At 40.6% G+C, this 22458-nt stretch overlaps 1 protein-coding gene across 5 annotated transcripts; it reads left to right on the forward strand.

The window, feature by feature from the left end:
• Positions 1–429: 429 nt before the first annotated feature.
• Positions 430–22432, forward strand: LOC113015574 (ATP-dependent RNA helicase DDX3X-like). Of its 5 annotated transcripts, none has more exons than XM_026157593.2 (20): positions 430–778; positions 2407–2458; positions 2958–3005; positions 3703–3762; positions 4450–4650; positions 4800–4902; positions 5740–5859; positions 6380–6479; positions 6565–6700; positions 6786–6883; positions 7640–7738; positions 7831–7991; positions 8080–8224; positions 8465–8609; positions 9223–9273; positions 10336–10517; positions 10654–10771; positions 10912–11065; positions 11210–11337; positions 14030–22432. In XM_026157593.2, exons 1-20 carry the CDS (start codon positions 734–736, stop codon positions 14107–14109), a joined length of 2226 nt encoding a protein of 741 aa, XP_026013378.1. In that variant the 5' UTR covers positions 430–733; the 3' UTR covers positions 14110–22432. The 5 variants fall into 5 exon arrangements, with proteins under 5 accessions (XP_026013378.1, XP_026013379.1, XP_026013380.1 ...); XM_026157594.2 differs by having other exon boundaries at positions 3706–3762; XM_026157595.2 differs by lacking the exon at positions 9223–9273.
• Positions 22433–22458: the final 26 nt, after the last annotated feature.

A 22458-nucleotide genomic window follows, 5' to 3' on the forward strand; every position in this document is an offset into this window, starting at 1 on the left:
AAAGCATTATCATATTTGTTTTATGTGAGTGCCAAGATTTTGAAAGCAAGTGAAAAAAAGCAACTGAAAATCTACTTAATTCTCCGCTAGAATATTTGTGTAACGGCGATATCGCGACAACCTACTACTAAAATCTCGCGATTTCTAGATTAATAACATTCGAGAGGCGTCTGCCAAGTTTGCTAGTATTACTAGCAGTCCGGAAATAGGGACATTTCAGATTAAGGGGATGTAAGCCTCTTATCGTCTTTCTTAAGTTTAAGAACAAGTTTAGGAACACAAAACATTAATAGTATGATAGTATACGTTATTATTGTTATTATTATTATTATGGCCTAAAATTTGATATAGATATAAAATTATACCTAGTTTGGTTTTTTTTTAACCTTTTATTTTGGCGTCACCGGATAATTGCGTTCACATTGTTCGCGTTCCCTTCACGCGCTTCGTGGTGGCTTCGTCTCAGCTTCAGCTAAAGAGCAAACAGACAACAGCTGTGTTTGCTTGAAGTATCAACCTTGAAGCTGAAAATACGGGACTTTATTGCCACTTGAAATTCAGTAATATCGTTTTAAAAAGTTATCTGAAACCATTAAGGAAATGAAATAGCTGTCATTTTACATAACCACAGAAACGGGCGAGACGCAAAGGAGAAATAATAACAACATCAAAACCCGGCAAACAAAGAGGTCCCCTTTTCAACGGCATCATTTTTCCTCCATATTCTATAGTTATGAGTCATGTGGCCGTCGAAAATGCCCACGGTCTAGAACAGCAGGTAAGCTGTGTTTCTTTTATATGTCTTAAATGTTCGCTTTAGAAGTAATGTAAAAAAACGGCAGTGGTAAACATTAGCTTGCCGGCTAGCCTGGGTCTGCTAACAGTATGCTATTGTGCTAGCTTAACGTCGGGTGCGCTGCTTTTGTTCGCGCACACGTCTGACGGTGGCTGCGGAGCATACGACATGAAAAATGTTTTGGCCCCTCTACAACCTGACCAAGAATGCCTTTATTGAATTGCATTCTAGAAATAAAACATCCGTGTTTTGCTGCTAGACTGATCGGTGTTCTTTAAAACGAAGAGCTAAATGCGAAATGACGCACGAGTGGTTCCTCTGGCCCCCTCATATGAACACATGAAACGCACCCCTCAACTGTTACGTCCACTGCGCTTGTCTTGCAGCTCGATATAATAATAAAATGGAGGTCAATGTGGCTGGAACCTGCGGGTCTGCTTGCTACACAAACAATGCGGCGTGACTGTCGCCCTCCCCGGCTTTTAGATGATACGCAGCATTTTCCAGACTTCCATGTTTTTATGTTGACTGCGTCCCGCTAAGAGATGGTCATTTCTTCTGCGTCACCAGCAACGTAGTCTATCTGTGTCTGGCTGGATGGTAACAGAAAAGTACTGCATGTACTCGGTTGATATTTTGGAGAGCCCCTATTGGGGAAAAATGTCTAAGAAGGAGTGTGATGCGCAACCTAGGCCCCTATTTCAGCGACTTATACATCCTCATGAGTTTAGTTGGCTTAACCTGAATGTCACCGCCGCCACCCCCCAACACAGTTAGATTTTTGGTAATGAAAGCATTAAATACAAAGTTGTTCCCTGGACAGCAGTGAGATTTGACGCACCAGCATCGCATCTCAGTATCCCAGACCAGCTGTGGCTGGGTGCAGTTTGCTGACATCATCATGATAGGAATTCAGCACGCTGGAGCTCACATCTCTGTCTCCCTTTCCCTCGCTCTTTTTTTTGTTTGTTTTTTAAGTCTGCTGCAGAATACAAAAATAAAAATGACTTCTAGTTTTCTTTTTTCATGTCAAATCTGAGTACTCAAACCAGTCCATGCAAGAAAAATTTTCACACTCCTTATTATACAGAAACGTTTTTTTTAAAAGGTAGGCAGCAGCTCTCTGTGTCACCTACTCTTAAGGATAAGTGGTCTGTGGCCTCAAACACAGCCTGCCTAACAATCTAAAGACTAGTTTCCACTTATTTGGTTTTACAGGCATTCTTAATTTATGGGACTAAATGTTGCTTGGGTGTAATGGAAAACTACAGAAAGAAACAGGGAACCAACGGTATTTGAGAGGAAAAATATTGACTTGGGGTTGGTGATGGTGGATACATATACCAGTGACACTGAGCTGTCTTGTAGCATTAGCTACTGAAAACCTAGACAACTGAGAACCAATAGGGAGATTACTACAGAAATGCTACTCTGTGTTTGTGTCTATGATGGAGAAAAATCAACTTGTAATGCGACCAGTTAATGTAAGACATGGGCAGTAATAGCTTTGATAATTCATTTTGTTAAAATGTAACTTAAAGTTTTAGGTTGCTTGAAGTGGGTCAGTGAGTCGTTTTCTGTTTTTGTGTTTTGTTTTTTCCCCCCTCTAGCTCGCTGTCCTAGACTTGAGCGCTGCAGACGGACAAGGTGGCGGCAATAGCAGTAAGCAGCCTTTGTGTTTTTGTTAGAATTTTTCATTTTGTCATGATAAAAACAAACAGGTTTAAAAAAAAAAAAAGTGACTGCTGTATGTCTGCATGTGGTACAGTGTAAATGCATCCCTGGTGCTGTGTGGTGATACTGAAAGCAGATTTTTCTGTTAACTTAAAATATGCATGTCTTTGGATGATGCAAAGGTTTTGAAGAAATTTTGTCTTTAAATCTTTTATTATTCATTAAACACGGTGACTTTTCAGTTACATGATCTATTTTTATTTAAGTGCAGAAGATCTGTTTTTAATACAGTGACATTTAGTTGCAACCATGTGAAAATGAATATTTGCATGTCACCTTTAAGTTTTTCTTTACATTATAGTTTAATAATCTTTTGTCATTGCAGTCATAATTTGTGGGTCAACCTTGAAATGGTTAGTTAGATTTGATTATAAATGCAGTGTGACGTAAGCGCTGACTGATTCTTGGCTGTCTGTCTCTTTTGCAGGGCGATACATACCTCCACATTTAAGGAACAAAGATGCTCCCAAAAATGGTGAGTAGGATCCACTTAACCTTGTTTCCTATAAAGAAAAATCTGAATTGTGTTTATTTTTAGGCCACTGGGAACTCCCATCACTGATTCCTACCAAATAAATCATTTTCATTTTCAGCTTTCATAGCTGAATTTCCGTGTTTTCACTGATTGATTAGTGAAATCCATCGACATCGTGATATTTGATGTGATGTGCGAAGGGCAGGTCGAACTGCGAAAGTGCACTCTCATTGGCTAATGATTTGTGATTGCCAAGTAGCAACGAGCGTTCCCTGGATAATGCTCCTTTGTGACTCTTGAAACAAATAAAATTTACAAGATGGCCTTTAAGTTGTGTTGATTGTGACCTGAAGCAGGGAATGTTTTAGTGAGGTCACAGAGTGGGAGCTGATGTCAGGTTTTCCCTATATGGCAAATAAAAAGAGTGCAAGTTTAAAGCACTTCAGGTCTGGTTTTGCTTTTCAGACACAATTTTCAGCTCTGTCCATCTTTATTTCTCTATGATTAGCAGTCGATCTCCTTCCTCTATGCTCTGTTTTTTTTAAACGTTATTACCACCTATGGTTGATTTTTGGAATAGTGAGGAAGACATAGTATTCTAAAAGACCCCACACTTGTAACTCTACAAAGTATCTCTATTATATCAGCATCTGTTTTTAACCATGAGTTACAACTGGAATTTCATCTCCTAATCCAGCAGGAAATGCCTTTGCTGCTGGGCGACAGGGTGGTTACACCATCGCGCCTGCAGCCAACTGTAAGTTCCTCTCTGAACTTCTGATTTTCTTGGATAGAGTTGTGCAGAAGTTGGGGAATTGGTCTTTTTTTTTTTTATATTGATTTTAGAGTTGTTGTTGTTTTTTGTAAATTGACTTATTGATGAGTTCATAGTGAATGCCTTAACATTTAAGTGCGGCTGCATATCGGAAGCAGCAGCAGAAGCATCTGAAAGTGCTTCTTTGAGTTGGTTTGTTTAATCATTTTGACCTGATGCATCTAATTTCCTACCTTTTCACAAAAGTACATTTTTCATTAAAAATTAATTTGATAGATGTCAAAAGGGCTAAAATATAATTGCTGGTGTTTTATTGGTATGCTGAAACAACACTATATGGACAAAATACTGGGCCACCCACACATTACACCTACAGAAGCTGTTGATCATACCATGACGCTCCCAGCGCAGTTTTTGTGCTGATGTTAATGCTAGAGGAGGTTTGCTGAGTCAGCAAAGCGTTGGCGACTTTACGAGTTTTACACCCGTGACAATGGGACTGAAAACACTTGAATTGAAAAGATGTAAGAGGTGTAGCCAAATACTTTTGCCCATATAGCATGTATTGCCAGCGCTCCACCAATAACAGCAGTGATGGTCATGAAGACGATGTTCCTGCAGGTGTGATGGTATTTATTAATTATTTTGTGCACTGTTTCCTCTCTGCAGACGGCTGGGACGGCACGCGCAACAACTTTGTCAACGGCTACCACGACAATCGCATGACGGGCAACTCATTTAACCGTGGCCCGCCTCGCATGGAGCGGGGAAGAGGTGGCGTTGGAGGTGGTTACCGCAACAACAGGGGTGGAGCCTTCAACCCCATTAACCCAGCACAGCCAATGGGCTTTGCTGGGTATGAAAATAAAGGTGCGATTCAGTTTTAGTGCTTCCAACATTTCTTTTACTTAGCTCGTGCATCCAGTATGTGCTCATTTACCTGCCTCTCCACTACATGAATGACTGGATGCGTCTGCTAGCTGTCGAAACCTGATAGTTTTGTGGTGTTCTCCTTTTAGACGCAGGTGGCTGGAACACTGCCAAGGACGCCTATAGCAGTTTTGGCAATAACCGTGGAAAGTCTGCTTTCTTCAATGACAGAGGCAACGCTAGCCGAGGAAGGTGAGTGGATCACATACAGTGTTGAGAGCTTATGTTCAGCGTCAACAGAAAATTCCCATGTTTACTATAAAAGCTAAAAAACGACCCTCTTGTGAACCCTTAAAATGGTTTATTACCCAAAAAATGTTAAGTGGAGAGCTGTGGTTCTATAATTTGGAAAAAGTTGCCTCTGTTAGATTTGTATTGTTGATTGTCATTTATGCTTAGAAATATTTACTTATATATGCTTAGAGTTTTGTAATTAGTTGTAGATTGGTAGAGGTTTTGATCCTTGATAGTCTGCAAACTTTGTGTGTATTAGACAGCACTTTGGGAGCATGAGAGGTCATACCGTGTCTTATTGTTTTATGGTAGGATTAACGTAGTTGCGTCTGTTCTAGTCTAAGTGCTCTTTGTTTAGATGAACTGCAGGACTTCCTCACCGTGTTATCTAGGATGAACCATCTAGGGTGAGAGGGAGGCTACCCTCTTCCTGACCAAGGATGTTTGACCCTTTGATCAGCAGTCCACACACACACACACACACACACACACACACACACAGGCAAGGTACTCTTTGTGTGTATGTAGACGTCATATGTTAATGAACTTATGCATATTCATGTAACCTCAATAAAAGAACAGTGGTACGGGAGAACGGACGAGAGCAACTGGGGTCAAGCGAAGGAACGGTGCCTGTCCGGTTCTCTCCCGTGCACGAGAAACATGAAGAAGCTTGCCTACTTGTGTCTTGCTTTGCAGTGTAATTATATTGTCTTCAACGTTCCAGCGGATGGGTTCAAGCTACAAACCTATCAGCCTCATTATTCATCATTAATGTGTGCGTGCTGTGTTCAGGTTTGAGCATGGAGGATTTGGTAATGGAGGAGGAGGAGGAGGAAACAGCCGCTGGGTGGAGGAATCCAGAGATGACGGAGACTGGTCCAAACCAACCCCTCGCAACGAACGCCTTGAACAGTGAGTCTGTGCTTTTGAGCCGCTGTGGGAGGTGTAGTCTACTTTCTAATTTATTGTAAGATCAGGAAATTTCAGGTAAACTTTGCAAAAGTTAAAAATTAGTCCACAGAATTAGATTATTAGACTAGTGTAATTTCACTATTAGACTGTGAGTCATATTGTTGGGATTTCATTGGTTCTTGTGTAACAGAGTAAAACACAGGAAGGTGAAAGCAAATTCTTTGACGTTTTGTTATTTCCAGTTGTCATCTTAATGACATTTGTTCTTAACTTATTTGCAGGTTTCTAGTCTGATGTCAATATGGAAGCATCTTTAACTTTGTCTGTTATGGTTCTGCAGCATTTCCCTTACCTGACACATGATAAATTCAAATGGCTGACCAGCCCCAGTAAAAATAATGCTAGGTTTTTATTCTTTTAAAATTCGTCATTCAGATAAATTATCCCAAGAAATTGCTGCAGTTACTCTGAGCAATAAAGTTCCAGAGCATTCGACTAACCTTTGCTGCTCTCTCCGTAGTGAATTGTTCTCTGGCAGTAACACTGGGATTAACTTTGAGAAATACGATGACATTCCTGTTGAGGCCACGGGACAGAACTGCCCTCAGCACATCGAGAGTGTGAGTTACTCACATTGTATCAGATACCAGCTGCACTGTTGCTTTTCTTTGCTCTTTCTGTACACGTTTCTGTTTGTGATCTCAGTTCCAAGACGTGGACATGGGTGAGATTATCATGGGTAACATTGCTCTGAGTCGCTACACCAGACCCACTCCTGTCCAGAAATACGCCATTCCTATTATTAAATCGAAGAGAGACCTCATGGCCTGCGCACAGACAGGTAGTGCACAAACATAACAAAATATTGGAATTGGGTCGATGAGAGGAACAGCAGAAATGGATGAGGCTGTCCTTGTGTGTTTCAGGCTCTGGGAAAACGGCAGCATTCCTCTTGCCAGTCCTCAGCCAGATCTACACTGATGGACCAGGAGAGGCCCTTAACGCAGCTAAAGCATCAGGACAGGTAAAAGAGAAAAATCAATATTATCTAGTTAAAAACAGCTAATTTCATCATGGCTTTGAAAGGGGCAAAACAAATGGTTCAGGTGCTGTGGGGGATTTCATGGTAAAGTAATTTAATTAAAGCATATCCTCCAGATTAAAAATAAAAGCATTAATTTCAGGCACGTGCACACTTCTACAAATGAATGGGTATTGTTCATATGCTACCACAAACGGTGAGCACGAGTTTCAGTCACTGCAACAAACAAGCAGACCTGCTTAAGTTGATCTTTTTTGATACCAGTAGTATACTAGACCATCAAAGAAGAGGCAAAACAAGCAGCAGTTAAAGAAAAGCAAAACCCTTTAAGACACAAGTCCTACCTGTCAGCAGCCATCTCGATATGACACCTGGAACTTATTTAGGGAGTTATTTTGTCTAATTTAATTTAAGCTGTTATTGAGAAAGAAAATTATCAGCAGGTAAGTCTGATTTTAAAGCTTGTCTTTCTTTCCTCTGGAAGTTTTTATTCGGCTAACTTCACTGTTGTTGAATTATTCCATGAACTTTAAATCTGGAATTATTTGAGTGCCACGTCTCTGATAATTGTCTGGTAATTCCTGTTACACGAGTTCTCCCCTAATTTACATTGTGAAGCCTTTAGGGGATTTTTGCTCTCACGAGTCATACTAGTCTCTGATAGGTTTGCCACATGTTCTGTTCTCAATCACGTTTGTTGCTGTGAGACTTAAATGTTGTGTCTTTGCTGCTTTGCAGGAGAATGGAAAGTATGGCCGTCGCAAGCAGTACCCCATCTCCCTGGTGCTGGCTCCCACCAGAGAACTGGCACTGCAGATATATGATGAAGCAAGGAAGGTATTTAAACACATTAGTGTGTAATAATTTTATTTAATGATGTGATTTTTAAATTTGTGTGTAATTGTTAATACATTGTATTTTCCTGTTAGTTTTCCTACCGCTCCAGAGTGCGTCCCTGTGTTGTGTATGGAGGAGCAGACATTGGCCAGCAGATCAGAGACCTGGAGAGAGGCTGTCACCTGCTGGTGGCCACTCCAGGAAGACTCGTGGACATGATGGAGAGAGGGAAGATCGGACTGGACTACTGCAAGTAAGACCTAAACGCGAGGAGTGAGTGATGGGTAAATGTCTGTTTCATTTTTTCCAAATTTCAAACTCTTTTCTTCTGTTTCCTTTAGCTACCTGGTCCTAGATGAGGCTGACCGTATGCTGGACATGGGCTTTGAACCACAGATACGGCGCATCGTCGAACAGGACACCATGCCTCCTAAAGGCATCCGACAAACTATGATGTTCAGCGCTACGTTTCCCAAAGAAATCCAGGTATATCTTCATTATCTGCAGTAATTGTGATAGAAATTGGAACTTTTCTTCTTCCTCTTCTTCTTCTTCTTTTTTCTTTTGTTTGTTTTTTGTTTTAATCCGCCCGTTACTAATAAAGAAAAGTGCAGCAAGCATTCACATGGTGATCAGTGCTTCATTTTAAAGATGTAAAATTTTCCATCTGTTTAGTCAGACGGTGCAAAACAGTTGTGTTAATCACATATTTTGCTCATCCTGCAGATCTTAGCTCGGGATTTCCTGGAGGATTACATCTTCCTGGCGGTGGGCAGAGTGGGTTCCACCTCGGAGAACATCACGCAGAAAGTGGTGTGGGTGGAAGAGAGCGATAAGCGGTCTTTCCTCTTGGACCTGCTAAGCGCTACAGGTGAGCCGATCTCAGCTCAACTGCCACATGTCCCAACACATAACATAAATACTGATTGCAGCCTGAGTAGACTTATCTGCAATTATCTCGAACCACACACACACAGTGCGATTTTATTTCCCCTGTCTTATGGTCATCATCATATTGTCATCCTCACATCTCAACCAATACATTACTGTGTTCCCCATGCTTAGCACAGTGTAATGTCCATCAGCACCCTTTGTCTTTCAGTGAAAATTTCACTTAGATATGTTTGTGTGTGAAATTAGGAAGATGTATACCTCTAGGCTGCCCTGAAAAAGGTTTAAAACCTCTAATTTAAAAGATGCTCTTTCTATATTTGTGGTAGTTGGCAAGAAACATTGTGTTTCCTGGATTATATTTGCCTCCAGATGGCAGTGGTCTATTTTTATTACAAAATATCTTCTTCTTCAGACTGAACTAAAAAAAAAAGAGGATTTTTAATTGTTTGTGGCTGGGAAAACAACCTTATTGTTTTGTTAGTGATTATATGGCAACATTTTAAACCTCTGTTAAATCAGCAATATCAGACACACAAGCATTGCTTTCAAACTGGAGTTTACATGTCAGTGGTTTGTGGTTTTATCCCAAGCCATCCCAAGTGAGGTACAGGACAGTACTGGAGACAACATAGAGAAACCTGGTAAGATCCTCAAACAGGAAACTTTTATCTGTCATTTCATATTTTAAATAATTTTGCTCGACTTTACTGTTCTGTTCTTTTTTTTTTTCGTGGATGGAGAATCTCCTGTTTATTATGTTTATTTAGGTTCTGTGTCCCATTTCACACGTCGGGTCCTCTCATGTGAAATTAAACATGCCTGTTGTTTGATTTTATAGCTTAAGGTTGTTTTTGTGTCATCTTTAAAGTATGTTGCTGTGATGTCTTTAGGTCAAACCCATAGCTTTAATGGAGAGAGTCTGGTCATGTTGTGTTCGTGTGTTGCCGTGTATCTAACTTTTGATATAAGTGTAGGTCAATTGATGATGTTGATGCGGGAAGAATACAGTGACCAGAATCTTTCCATCAGTGCCTCTAGTGAAATCTGCATGAAAACACATTGCTGCTGGTCATTTTACCCACACTGCACCTCCTGCTGCCTGTTGCACTGTTCTGCTCATATAACAACATCTGCTGTAAAGTAATGCTGGTAGATTTAACCCTGAAACCTGCATGTTAGTCACCCCATGGACTGACACACGTATATACATGTAAACATATGATCTGTGTACAGGGCTGCTGCAACAAACCCACTAACTGATGTGCTATGGAGGATTTCATATACAATCAAGGGCGTTGATTTATGTGTGCATGGCAGCAGAAAACCGTTCACACGTAAAATTGTATGATTCATTTAGATGCTAACTGATCCCATTGGCTAGAAGGCAAATCAATCTCATGTAGTGGACTGAGAAGCTTAAAGTTCAGTTTAGCAGGCTAGGCCATCAGGGATGGATTTTAATTTATGTGCTTGGTTCTCATAATTGCTCGTGCACTTAAATTCTATATAATTCCAGCATGACTGTAACTTCATTATTTGTTTGTTCCACAATTTGGTCCAGTATGTCTGCTACATAAAGCCAGAGTCATAGTGGCGCAGGATTATTAAACTCAGTCTTTATTTAGTCCAAACACAGTGCAGCCCTACAGTTGTTTTATTCTTTGTAGCATTAATACCCAGTGTTTCCCCTCTTGGTTGACCAGGTAAGGACTCATTGACCCTGGTTTTTGTGGAGACCAAGAAAGGTGCAGACGCCTTGGAGGACTTCCTATATCGGGAAGGCTACGCCTGCACCAGTATCCATGGTGACCGTTCCCAGAGAGATCGAGAGGAGGCCCTGAACCAGTTCAGATCAGGAAAATGTCCCATCCTGGTGGCTACAGCGGTCAGTAAAAACATCCTGTTGGGTACACGTTACGGTGAACCACAAGAGGAACCTTTCTGTTAACTGACAACCACAATCGACATAAAACTGAAGGTGTGAGTTTTTAAAGTATCTGCTCCTGTTTTTGTGATCTCAGGTAGCAGCTCGGGGTTTGGACATCTCCAACGTGAAACATGTTATTAACTTTGACCTGCCAAGCGACATAGAGGAGTACGTCCACCGTATTGGACGTACGGGACGAGTAGGAAACCTGGGTAAGGCTAAAAGTAATGTGATTTAAGGGAAGCATCCTCTTGATTTAGGATGAACCCCATTTACTGCTCTTACTTATATTGCTTCAAAAAATGTCTCCTGTTTTTAAGTGTTTTTTGGGGTTTTTTTCTGTTTCCTGTAGGGCTGGCAACATCATTCTTCAATGACAAAAACGGGAACATCACTAAAGACCTCCTGGACATCCTAGTAGAGGCCAAACAGGAAGTTCCCTCATGGCTCGAGAGCCTGGCCTATGAACACCAGCACAAGAGTAGTAATAGAGGGCGCTCTAAGAGGTACACACACACACACACACACACACACACACAGATTCTGTCTTTAACTTGCAAATGTTTGTTTTTGTTATAAGTATTAAAACATTTGCTGGTCTAATCAGAATCCCTAAACACTGATTTATTTATTTTTCTTTTATCCCACAGGTTCTCTGGCGGGTTTGGAGCACGAGATTATCGTCAGACTGCTGCAGGAGTCAACGCCGGAGGGTTTGGAGGACGTGGAGGAGGACGCAGCCAGGCAGGACATGGAGGAAACCGTGCCTTTGGAGGAGGTGAGGCTCTGATCTTTGGATAGAAATTTATTCATTAATGTAAGGCAGGGGTCTCAAACTCGCGGCCCGCATATTGATGTGAAGAAAGAAATTATTTTACCAAAAATGATTTAACACGACGGCAGAGTGTTACAGGCATGGCCCTTTAACCCTTTAAGACCTAGCATAGAACCAAGTCCGCCAGAGCTTATATTATATTTTTACATGCTGTGAAGCCATTTTTGGGAGCATTTCAAGTTGCTATACATCAATACAACCATTATAGCCCAAATTTTAATAATATGTCTGCATTAAGTGCATAGTAATTACATAAATTGCAAAAAATGCAATAAACTACAAAAAAATTGAAAATCGTTTTGTTTTTTTAACATATATTTCTAGTTAGAGAAATTTAAGAGGCTTATCCCTCAAAACTGTAAATACAAAAAAGTTGCACAAAATAGTTTCCCACCACAGGAAATTTATTTTAAGTGTCTTCATAGTTTTATTTTTGAAATACACCAATTTTTATATAATGCAGGAAAAACGAAAATAAATATTATACTGCAAATTTGCAAAGAAAAACAGCATATGCATCAAAATAAACTATTTCCAGCAGTGCAATATGAGTCCTAAGCATCCCAGAAACGACACAGAAAGTCATAAAGTCAAACATAACTTTTAAAAAGACCAGTATAGGCTCATAAGGCCCTGATGGTGAAAAACTACATTTCCGTAAAATGACGTCACTTCCGGTTTCGGGCAGGACATGGCGGACATGCGATAGTTCAGGCTGATGGACGTAGGAAGTGTTACAAACAGCTGATCGGATCGGCAAAGCGTGTTTCTGGAATATTATGTTTTTGTTGCTGCAAGTGCTTTTTATGCAGTTTTTGCAAAGCTTTATGTGGAAGGAAACTGTGACCGAGGGCAAGCTTACGTGGTTTCGGTGCTACTGGGATTTAAAAATAGCTACGCAAAACGGAGCATGCCCGCTCCAACTGGCTTTAAAGGGTTAAGACTGTAGCCTCATGGGCGGTGTAGTCCGTGCTGCAGGGAGAATGTGTGGGACCGCCCCTCCTGCTTTTCTCTGTGTGAGCGTGAGGGAGGGAGAAAAAGGAAAGTAGACAAGTACAAGGTGCTACCAAGCAGAAACGGGAGCTGGAAGCATGTAAATATAAAAATAACCACTACAGCCAAAAAGAGTGCCTGACGAGCCCAGTTGTAAGTAAGCTGTTAAGACTCGACTGTACGCTGTGTTCGTTTTTTCCTCCGAAACAATAAAGTTCTGCTGGAGCAGCCTTTCAATGCCTCTCTCTGTCTCTCGCTAGCAAAGTTGACCCAGACAGTAACGCTAGTTCCCGGCTACGAGCCGGAACCCAAAGTATTAGCCAGAGGTCTCCTTACCGCGGTTCGGAGCCGCGGACCTGGCCGAGGTAACAAGAGAGTGCAAACATGTTGCGGGCTGTGTTAGTTCAGTGAGAGAATTATTTGGAAAGAAAACAATTTTCACTTGCAGTCAAAAACTAATGTGTACGCTTATGTCTGCATTTTTATTTTGTTAAATACAAACAAAATTGTAGCAAAAGTGCTGCCAGCTGTTTATTTGGTAGTTCAATGAAACTACTGTACTACACTGCTGAGTGACTGTCTTCTGCTCCTCAAATACATCTCATTGCAATGTTGACCTTGTGCTAACTTGCATATGACAACTGAAACTGAAAGGCTTCAGATAGTTGAGAGTGAGAAAAAAAAATTGCGTTCATGTTTGCAATTTTGTCTTGTTACACAATATTTGGAATTAAATAAAACAAACAAAACACTACATTTTAGGATATATTAGTGGGTGTTTTCGTGTTTGTTTTTTGTACTACTTGGACACTAAAGTGGCCCTCCAATGAGATGATGGTGCCAGAAGTGGCCCACGGTTCATTTGAGTTTGAGACCCCTGATGTAGGGTGATTATTGTGCACATGATTGTAGTCACATGATGTTCATTGTGTTGCTTTTTACTAGGCCCCCCAGGAAACTTTTTTCCTGTTTTCTGAGAGCTTGTATAGAGAAAAATAAAAGAAGAGCACTTGAGTTTGCCATATATTGTGTTACACCCCGGCCTAGGCAACCGGCGTGCAACACAGGAAAAATAAAAATAAGGCAAAACAAAACTACTACGGGTCTCCACAAAAAAAAAAATCCCAAAACAAAAGTATCGACAACTATTTACATCAAAACACCAAACTATTTACAACCGGGGGGGGGGGGGGGAAGATCGCGACCATCACAAACTGAAACACAAGGCTTAAATACATAGAGGGAGCAATCAGGGAATGAACCACAGGAGGGAAACACAGCTGGGGCAAATCAGACCTGACGAGACAAAAAAAAAGGTGAACTGAACACACTGAGATACAACAGACCTTCAAAGTAAAACAGGAAACATAACAGTCACGCCTAAAACAAAACACTGACAACACCGAATCGTAACAATTGTTGTACTTTTAATATATTTTGATGGCGAGTTGGGCAAAATATATTCAGTGCGAATTATTGTTTTACAGAACTGCACATTCAGGATAAATGTTTTACACCAGACCTGCATTATAGAGATTTGTTTTGCCTGGAAACACTAATTTCTGATACTTGGGCGATGAAATGCTACAAAAGTTTTACTTGATTAAGAAGGCTTTCTTTTCTCTTCCCTTTGTCTTCTCAGGCGGCTTCAGCAACTTCTACACCAGTGATGGCTACGGAGGAAACTACTCACACTCTCAAGTTGACTGGTGGGGCAACTAGGTTTCTCCATCCCTCCCTCCCTCGCTCATCCCTCTTTCCTCTTCTCACTCATCCTCCATTCTTTCTCCACATCGACGTCTGCATCCCATCTGTCTTGTTACCACCATTAACCCCAAGAAACCCCCATGCATGTTATTAAACTATTTATGCTCATTTATGTAGCTTCCATCCCCATCCTTCATGTCTTTTAAGTCGTTGGAAGAGTTTTCTTGTGCTTTCTATGTCCACCTTTTTTGTTTTGGTAAATTAGCTTTTCTCCTCTTGAAAAAGACCACATTATGAAGAGATTGTTGAATTTTAGTTGTTTACTTTTTAAACACTGGACACAGGCTTACTTGTTAGCTTCCAGCTAGCAGCCACCTTAAGACCATTTTCCCTCTGTGACACGTGTGTGCTGGTAAAAAGACCTGGGTGTTTAATTCCCTGAGATTTCAGCGTGTGGGCTTCTTCAAAGAGGGGAAAATCCTTTCTTTATTTCCCCCCACCTTATATTTGAGTTTGATTTCACTGTGTTTTCGTCTGCATTTACACTCCCCGCGTGACCTCATGTCATCTTTGTATTTAACGCACGGCCATGTTGTAAATCGCTGGCCAAAAACTTTTCTAAAATATAGCTATAGGCAGGGCATAAAAGCAAAACATGTCTGCGTATAAATTCAAAAATACTGGCCTTCACGTATTGGAGGCCACAGAAACAAAATCTTTTCTTTTTTTCACCTTTTTTAAAACATGAAACTTTATCAAGGTCTGACACAGATGTCTAACAAAGAGACGAGTGGCTGGACAAACTGAAATGGCGCTGTCGGCCATTAGCAGTGAGGATAGCAGACAGTCTTAGGACTTATGGTTGTTACTGCAAATAGCATTTTTTTTGGTTTGTTGTTTAATTTTAAGATAAGTGTTTATGGAGAATCATTTGTTTCTGTACTGTGCCTTTAAGAATTTAAACTTTGTCTCTTATTTCCATTGTTTTTATTGCCGTAATACGTTAACTGTCCACAAGTATTGGCCCACGGTGACTAAAAGTGTGTATTCAGTGTCATTTGTTGGTTTAAATATGTTTTCTTTATTTTTATTTGGAAGGAAGCAAACTAGGCTTGAACTAAATCAAACCTTGGCAAAAAAAAACTAAACTAAAACTACGATGAGGAAACTCAAAGCATTTCCTTATCTGTCTATTAGAGACTGAGCTAATTCCCCAAAGCATATAACCACTGTAAGCATATTTGTGGATTACTTTACTCACTCTGGATGAGTAAATATAAAATGGGTCAAAAATAACATTAATCGTACTGTTAAAGTCAAAGAGCCGACGAGCAGGGCCGACCACAGTGGCTGTATGCTTTTGGGAACCCGAGTCCTACTCATTGACACTTGTGTCACATCTATAGCTCAGCTTTGAGCTTGCAGTTTGGTTTCTCAAAGCCATCTTGTCACTAATTGTTGGGTCACTGTGTGCCACTAACAGGGCCAGCAGCAGTCACGTTATGTTGCTCCTCCCCCTCTTATTATCCAGATATGTAGCCGTAAATGTCAAATTCCTCATAGCTTGCTGTAATTTAAAAAAAAAAAAAAGCCAAAGTCTGGTGCCACTCGAGTCACATTAAATTACTGTAACCGCTACACAGTTTGAAACACCTTTGCTTAGAAAACACTACATGGCTGCTGCTGAAAACAGTTCCCAGATTGTGTCGGTGTCTGCGGCCGTTCAGCTGACTCTTAGTGCCATCATGCTCTTGGGAATCTACCGCTGCTTTTAACCACAAACATTGAAACCCTTGTTTTGGGAGAAGCTTTCTCTTGAGGGGGGGAAATACGCAAACTAAAAAGAGGTCCAAATTTTCTCGCTCACTCTATCCTGGAGAGTTGCATGAAGAGTCTTCTCTAAAAGTAGTCATTCCAGTTTATTCTGTTAGGTCTTTTAAGCTCTGTTGAAGTCGGGCGTTAAAAGTGAAGAACTGGATCATCCTTACGAATTAATTTCACTGCAGAGACAGCTTGGGGCTTCCCAAGGAATGCAATGCATCGTATCTACAGCACGTTTTAGCCACGTGTGCAACTGTAATCAAGCGCAAGATCGCGTCTCGGTCCAATTCCTCCTCTTACTACTGCTTTTAGTCAGCAGATAGTGTTTCTCAGTGTTGAAGTCACTTCCTCGATGAAATGTTTACAAAACTAGATTTCGGCCAACGCGCACAACAGCCGTACACTGGCAGCATATGATTGCTTTCAAAACACTTACCACCCAGCCCACAGAGCTCCCAGATGGGCCGCACTCCTACTTCTTCGCACTGATGCACGTCCACTCTCCAGAGTAGTTTGCTATCTGGACTGGCAGTCTTGGCAGCTATTACAACGTATTCACCTTCTGCATGCACGACACGTCCCAGCACGTGCTGCACATTAATAAACGATGACAGCTTCCCGCCGCGATTGTCGAATGCGAAACCCAACTCGGCTCAGCACAGTGAGAAACTGTCAGGGTAAATTGTGCTTGTGGAAAAGTTGCTGCACAGAACCGATCGCATGCATTTAAATCCTTGGTTATCCCTACTTGGCTCTGCTTTGCAACCAGGCTTCAAGGGGCCTGTTGACCCAGGATGTCCATGTTTCGTCCCTGATTGAACTTGAAAAGGGATCTCCGCTGAACATTTGGATGGTTCAGTGGTAGAAATCCAATCCTCCTCCTACTCCCACCCCCCCAAACTGGGCCTATTAAGAGCCAAAAAAAAGCTCTGTTACTCCAGTGTGGGGGTGGATTAATTTAGTTATGTTTACATGTAGAACTCAGATTAAATGTAAATAGTTTCAACAGAGAGGAATCTCCACAGAAAAAGAATGTGAAGTTAAACAACACTTGGTGTGCATGAGAGTCACACTTGATCACTCAACACTAGACCAAGACGGGTCTGGTGAGCTTAGCACAGTGGGCAGTTTGAACACCGCTGACTAAAGTTCGAAGACAAAAGCTTGTATTCTTTCAAGAGAATACACACGTCTGTATAGAAATAAATTCACCCAAATTAATGCGCACCAGGTGGATTAACCCTCAAACTGCCCACTGACTCTGACAAAGCAGGACCAAGACTGTAAAACATATTCAAGTGTTGTTGTTTTTTGGTCAAGAAGTTTCAAATGCCAAGCAGATGAATCCAATTCTAAAGCAGGCTTTAATTATGTTGCAGTTATTTATTTTATATCATAGTTTGTTTGTTTTTTCCTGCTTTTGATTTTTTGCCTCTTCTAATCAGTCTTAAGCTCCCTTTCCCTCGGGTTACATTTGAGGGGGACGTTGGGGAAACTTTGTTTAACAGCATTTTTTTTTCCTTAAGAGTTTGAAGGGGTTAAAGCAGTTAAAGCAGTTGGCTGTTCATTTACTAAATATACAAAGTAGATTTTTCCAGAAGCTTTTCTGGTGCTAAAAGACACCAGTCAAATATAACTGTACGATATCTCACTAAGCCTGGTCTGACTCAAAATGAGGGGCCAGGAACAATGCTGCATTCAAGGACGGCTGTGGAATGATAGAATTCAGCTGTATTCCTCGATGTCCACCTGTCCCTTTTTATGCATTTACAAACGAACCAAAAACAGGAAATTTGAGTTTTCTTTTCAGCTGCTGTTCCAGCGCGGGTCAGATAAACAGTTACTGTCGCAGCTGTCACTAAGTTTGAGACTGCAGTCTAACACGGGCTTAATGACTATGAGCGGCGGTTGAATCGGTGATTCAAATGTTGACCAGAACTGTCAGAGGTGTCCCAATAGATGATTTTTTTTCTCTCTTTTTTCTTAAAGCACCTGTTTACTGATCAGCTTTCTTCTTGAGGTCATGAAACATTTTACTTTCTCCTGCAGACTTCTTGTAAGAGCTGTTGCAAAGCATTGAAGGAATGAAAAAGCAGGAAACAGGACAGCAAGTTGCTAATGACAATCACAGAACTCCCTTCACACACAAACAGAAGTCTTTAAGTTGCACTTTCACACCTAGAGGTTTAATTAAATAGCTGTCTTGCTGGCATTGTTATAAAATCAGCTTCAACCTTTAAAACTCTGTAGGAGGAACTTTACTGACTGAACTGGCAGTCGGATACTGCTGACTGATTTTCCCTGTGTGAAAGCATTTCTTACTTGAATCAGTGGGTTCTGCTGACCATAAGCTTAATGTAGTCCCATTTGTTTTGTTACCAATGCTGCAGGCATGCGGCGTCGCAGGCGAATCCATTGAGTGGATGTGGTTGCGTAGATGTTGCTGTGCCTTCTGACAAGCGCTTGGCGGCACATTGAGAATCTGTTTTAGAAAAAAAATTTAAAAAATGAAGGAACCGGTGAACCTTTTTAAATGCAGTGTGACTTGTGAGAGTAAAAATTCAGTTTACCTCTTGCTTTGTAGATCAATCGTGTCAAATAGTGTTGTTCATAAATATGCAATGTATTTCAGTGTTTTTCTAGGGCAGGCTGGTTTTACCTGTCAGTTGTATTTACCATTGAGCTGTGTTAGAGCAACACTTAAATACCACTGTGCCCCCAAATTCCTGCGTGGAGGGGGGAAAAAAAACCCTCTGAACTTTTACCCCAAGTGCAATAAAGTTCAGTAACTTGTGGCTTGCTTTCGCTGTGTGGTCGCCACGATTCTCTGCACGAGTTTTCTGCTCGAGTACAAACTGGCACATGTGAAATAGCCCAGAGTTTTACATGTGAACGGTGCCTTTTGAAGTGGCTGAATCACTAAAGACTGAAATTTGTTGGTTAGGGCTGGGTATTTCAAACTATTGCAAAATTTTTGATTATTTTATGTAAGTGTAGGAATGTTTGCTCGGTCAGATGCTGTTATGATGCGGGGATAAAAAAAAAATTAAAACTTTATGTAAATGCTTTTGACTCGGAACAATTCAGGCACATTTTTTACTGACTGACAGCTGATTCCCGGTGCTAAAACTTGGACATGTTGCAGTTTTGTGCCGCTAATGTTACGTTTTTGAGAAAATATGAGCAGCAGGGCATTATGGATAGGAATGTAGATCAGGCACTTTATCTACCGCGTTGGTCCTCACAATTACGAATTCTGAAAGACTTCATTTTTTTTGGCAAAATACCGCAAAACTCTTCATCTGCTAATTAGCAAATCTACCTTGGTAACATGCTCATGTAACATGGTAAACAGTGCTACTGTTACATGCTAACTGATCATCAGTGTCTTGCTAGTGTCACTGCATGTACCTTAACTATCTCACACACTTTCAGCAGTAAACAAAGTTTAAGAAAAAACACAAAAGTTTGTGTCATGCAGAAAATGCTTTGTTTACTTCCTGCAAAACTGATCCAGCACTTTAGTTCTTTTTGTTTTTTTGTTTCCCAAAACCTTCTGATGCCTTAAATGAAGGGTGATACCCAGCCCTAATGGAGCTGATAGCAAACTTACCTGTGATACAGACAGCACTGATGGTCAGAGAACAATTAATGGTGCTATGCTTCCATTGCTGCGGCCTGCAGGGCCCCCTCCGTTATAGAAAGACCACTGAGTTTTACACAAAAGACTTCAACAAAAGTCTTCTGTAGCACACGTCCTTTAATCCTAAAGAGGTACGACTGAGAGTGAGTGTGAAGACAGTGTAGAGATGTTAAATAAGAAGTGTGTGTGTGTGTGTGTGCGCGCAAAGGTTCTTTGAGAATTTTTGTTTTTAATTTTTTTAAATTTTTAATTGTTTTTTTTTTTTTTGGGGACCAGGTGGAGTTCTAGTTAACAGCAAAGGTAGGATTCAGCTGTTTGCACACAGAGTTCTTGAGTCTACTTTCACTGCAAGTTTGTGTAATTTATCAAGCATTTTTGAGAAATATTTATTTTTCTATGCCTAATACAAAAGCTGATATTTTACAAAGTGACTTGACCAAAAGACAGTAAACAAAAACACTGGCACTTGAATGTTGAATGTCATTGGTATGAGTGAAAAATTTCTATTTTTCTGGGGTAGTGTGAGCTTTTTAATGTTAAAGATGCGACGTGGGGGAGCGTTTCTCCGTCAGCGTCTCACCATAGCAAGGCTGGGTTTCAACAGTGGTTGTAATTTTCAAAAATCACCTGCATTTCATAAATACAGATGCATATATTTTGTGTAAGACCATTAAAAAAAAAAACAAAAAACAACAAAACACCCTAAAACCTCGCTCCTATCCTGTGTGCACATCTTTTCTCTTTTTTTAACTGGGTGGTTTTTGCAGCCACGGTTCTTCCTTACATTTTTTTTATTTAACTTGTAAGAATGAAACTGAATTTTATCAGGCAAATCTGGCCCATATATCTGATCCTCAAGTCCCACTTTGAAGTCTTAATATTGGCATCTTCACTTTTACCATCTTGATTTAAAAAGAAACAAACAAAAAAACAGATGACTGAGACTGCTTGCTCATTGGCTAAAAATTTGTGAATGATTACCATTAGGTGTACCATAGATAATCCTTTTGGAAGCATATTATGACCAAGATTTACAAAATAGGCTTAAAAAAAAAACATTAAAAACTGAATGAGTGACTGAGCCCATAACTCAGCAGGAAAGCATTCTTTTAGCAAGCACAGCTATCGCCATCTGGTGGTCTTCAGATAGAATGCAGGTTTTAGGCACTTCTGTCTTGGACGTAGCTATTGAGTCAGAAAAATGAATCTGTTTTATACCTTCTATGATCAGCTTGTTTAAAAACCTCAGAAAGCCGGGGGTTCTCTGGGGGTGGAGGTACTCGCAGTGCTTCCTGGTTATCGGCCATGCTAGCAACATGGCTGTGACGTGCTAGCATCAGCAGTCCACAACTTAGTCTAAACCTAAATAACTCAAAAAATAACCTTCATTATCATTTGTTGTTTTCATCCTGTATTACTTTTGCCCCTTGGTTTATAGATTTTTAGCACACTAGCACTTACCCTACGTTTTAGCGCTAGCCATCAATCTATGTGGCCTAAAATCTGCTGAATCTACGCAATGCCTATGATTTTATTTTTGGCAGTATTCATGCTGTCATTCCTGAAAATTCCGATTTCAACTAAATAGTCCAGTCAGTTCTGCCAATTACAGTTTAAAGATGCCACAGTATCTTGTGTATCCCTGCGTAAAGCTCAACACCAGTGTTTTCCAGCACTACAGTACTCTTCTCCCATCTGAAACCTCCAACTTCAGGTCTTCTGTTAATGTGTAAAGATGTGCATGTGGTGTAACATGAAGGTTCGAGGTGTACCACAGATTGTTGATTGCAGCCGATGTGATGGCGACACGTTACGAGAAACAGCCTCCACTGGTTACCTTTAAAGTCACATTGGACTCAGTATCACATCCGCAAACCTGTTTATGCGACAGGCTTCATTGCCAATAATAATCAACCATAAACAGCCATTTTTAATCGGCAAACAAATTGAGAAAATACCACCGTAAATGCCAAGGTTTGGATTAAAAAATAACAAGTTAACGATCAAAGACCATTTTGTAAAAAAACGACAAAAACATGCAGTACAAAAAAAAGTGTCCAGATTTTCTCCAAGTCGTTTTATTTTTCCTTTTCTTTGTTGACTCTTTACACTTTTCCTTCTCGTTAATACCCTTGTTGTGAATGTCTGGCAAAAACAAGTGGCGATCTTTAAAGTCTTCATAACACAGACTTAACTGTGGTTCTATTGCTCCGTTGTTGTGGTTTGCATCTTTTCAGGCGTTGTTAGAGCTGTCACAGGGGTGTTTCTGGCCAATCAGAAATGGGGATTTATTTATTATTTTTTCCCCTTCTTGCAGCTGATCAGTATTTATCTGACCTGCAGGAGAGACAGTAATATAACGGACATTTGTACTGGTGCTCCTCTAAGCACAGACCCACTGTAGTTACACAGGGACTGATTGATTTGTCCAAAGACTGTAGCCTCAGCAATCACTGACGCATATCAGACGTAGGTGAACCATTACTTTACAGCCTTTTGTATGCACAAACTACATTTTGCAACAAAGTAATTGTATTTTTTGTCAGGGTGTCGTGAAAGACACACAAAAACAAAACACTTTGTGGCTTGATTTCAAGTTCAGTTTGTTAAAGTGATCTGAAATTCAGATGCTGAGGTGCATTTAGGAACGATTGCTGTTCTCTTAGCGAGCGAACTGAAATGAAGCCCAGTGCTGTCGTCATTACTGAATGGCCAGACCCCATAGTGTGGACGGGCAGCTGCACCAGCCTGGTAGTTAGTATTTGCTTATGTATTAGTTTAGCAGATGTGCACGAAGAGCACTGCACGAAGAAAACAAAACTGTGCAAATATTCTGATTTTACCACAAATAAAGGTTTGGATTTGCAGATGTAATCAGTGGTTTTGGCTTTTGTTTGTGT

Source organism: Astatotilapia calliptera, chromosome 23 (assembly GCF_964374335.1).
Source record: "Astatotilapia calliptera chromosome 23, fAstCal68.1, whole genome shotgun sequence".
NCBI classification, from domain to species: Eukaryota; Metazoa; Chordata; class Actinopteri; order Cichliformes; family Cichlidae; genus Astatotilapia; species Astatotilapia calliptera.

Bases quoted from the DNA above. Each gene is read 5' to 3' on its own strand.
- LOC113015574 (XM_026157593.2), top strand. From the start codon at position 734: ATGAGTCATGTGGCCGTCGAAAATGCCCACGGTCTAGAACAGCAG. The intron at 8,225-8,464 runs GTATATCTTCAT...CTCATCCTGCAG, and splicing joins CGTTTCCCAAAGAAATCCAG to ATCTTAGCTCGGGATTTCCT. The intron at 8,610-9,222 runs GTGAGCCGATCT...TTTTATCCCAAG, and splicing joins GGACCTGCTAAGCGCTACAG to CCATCCCAAGTGAGGTACAG.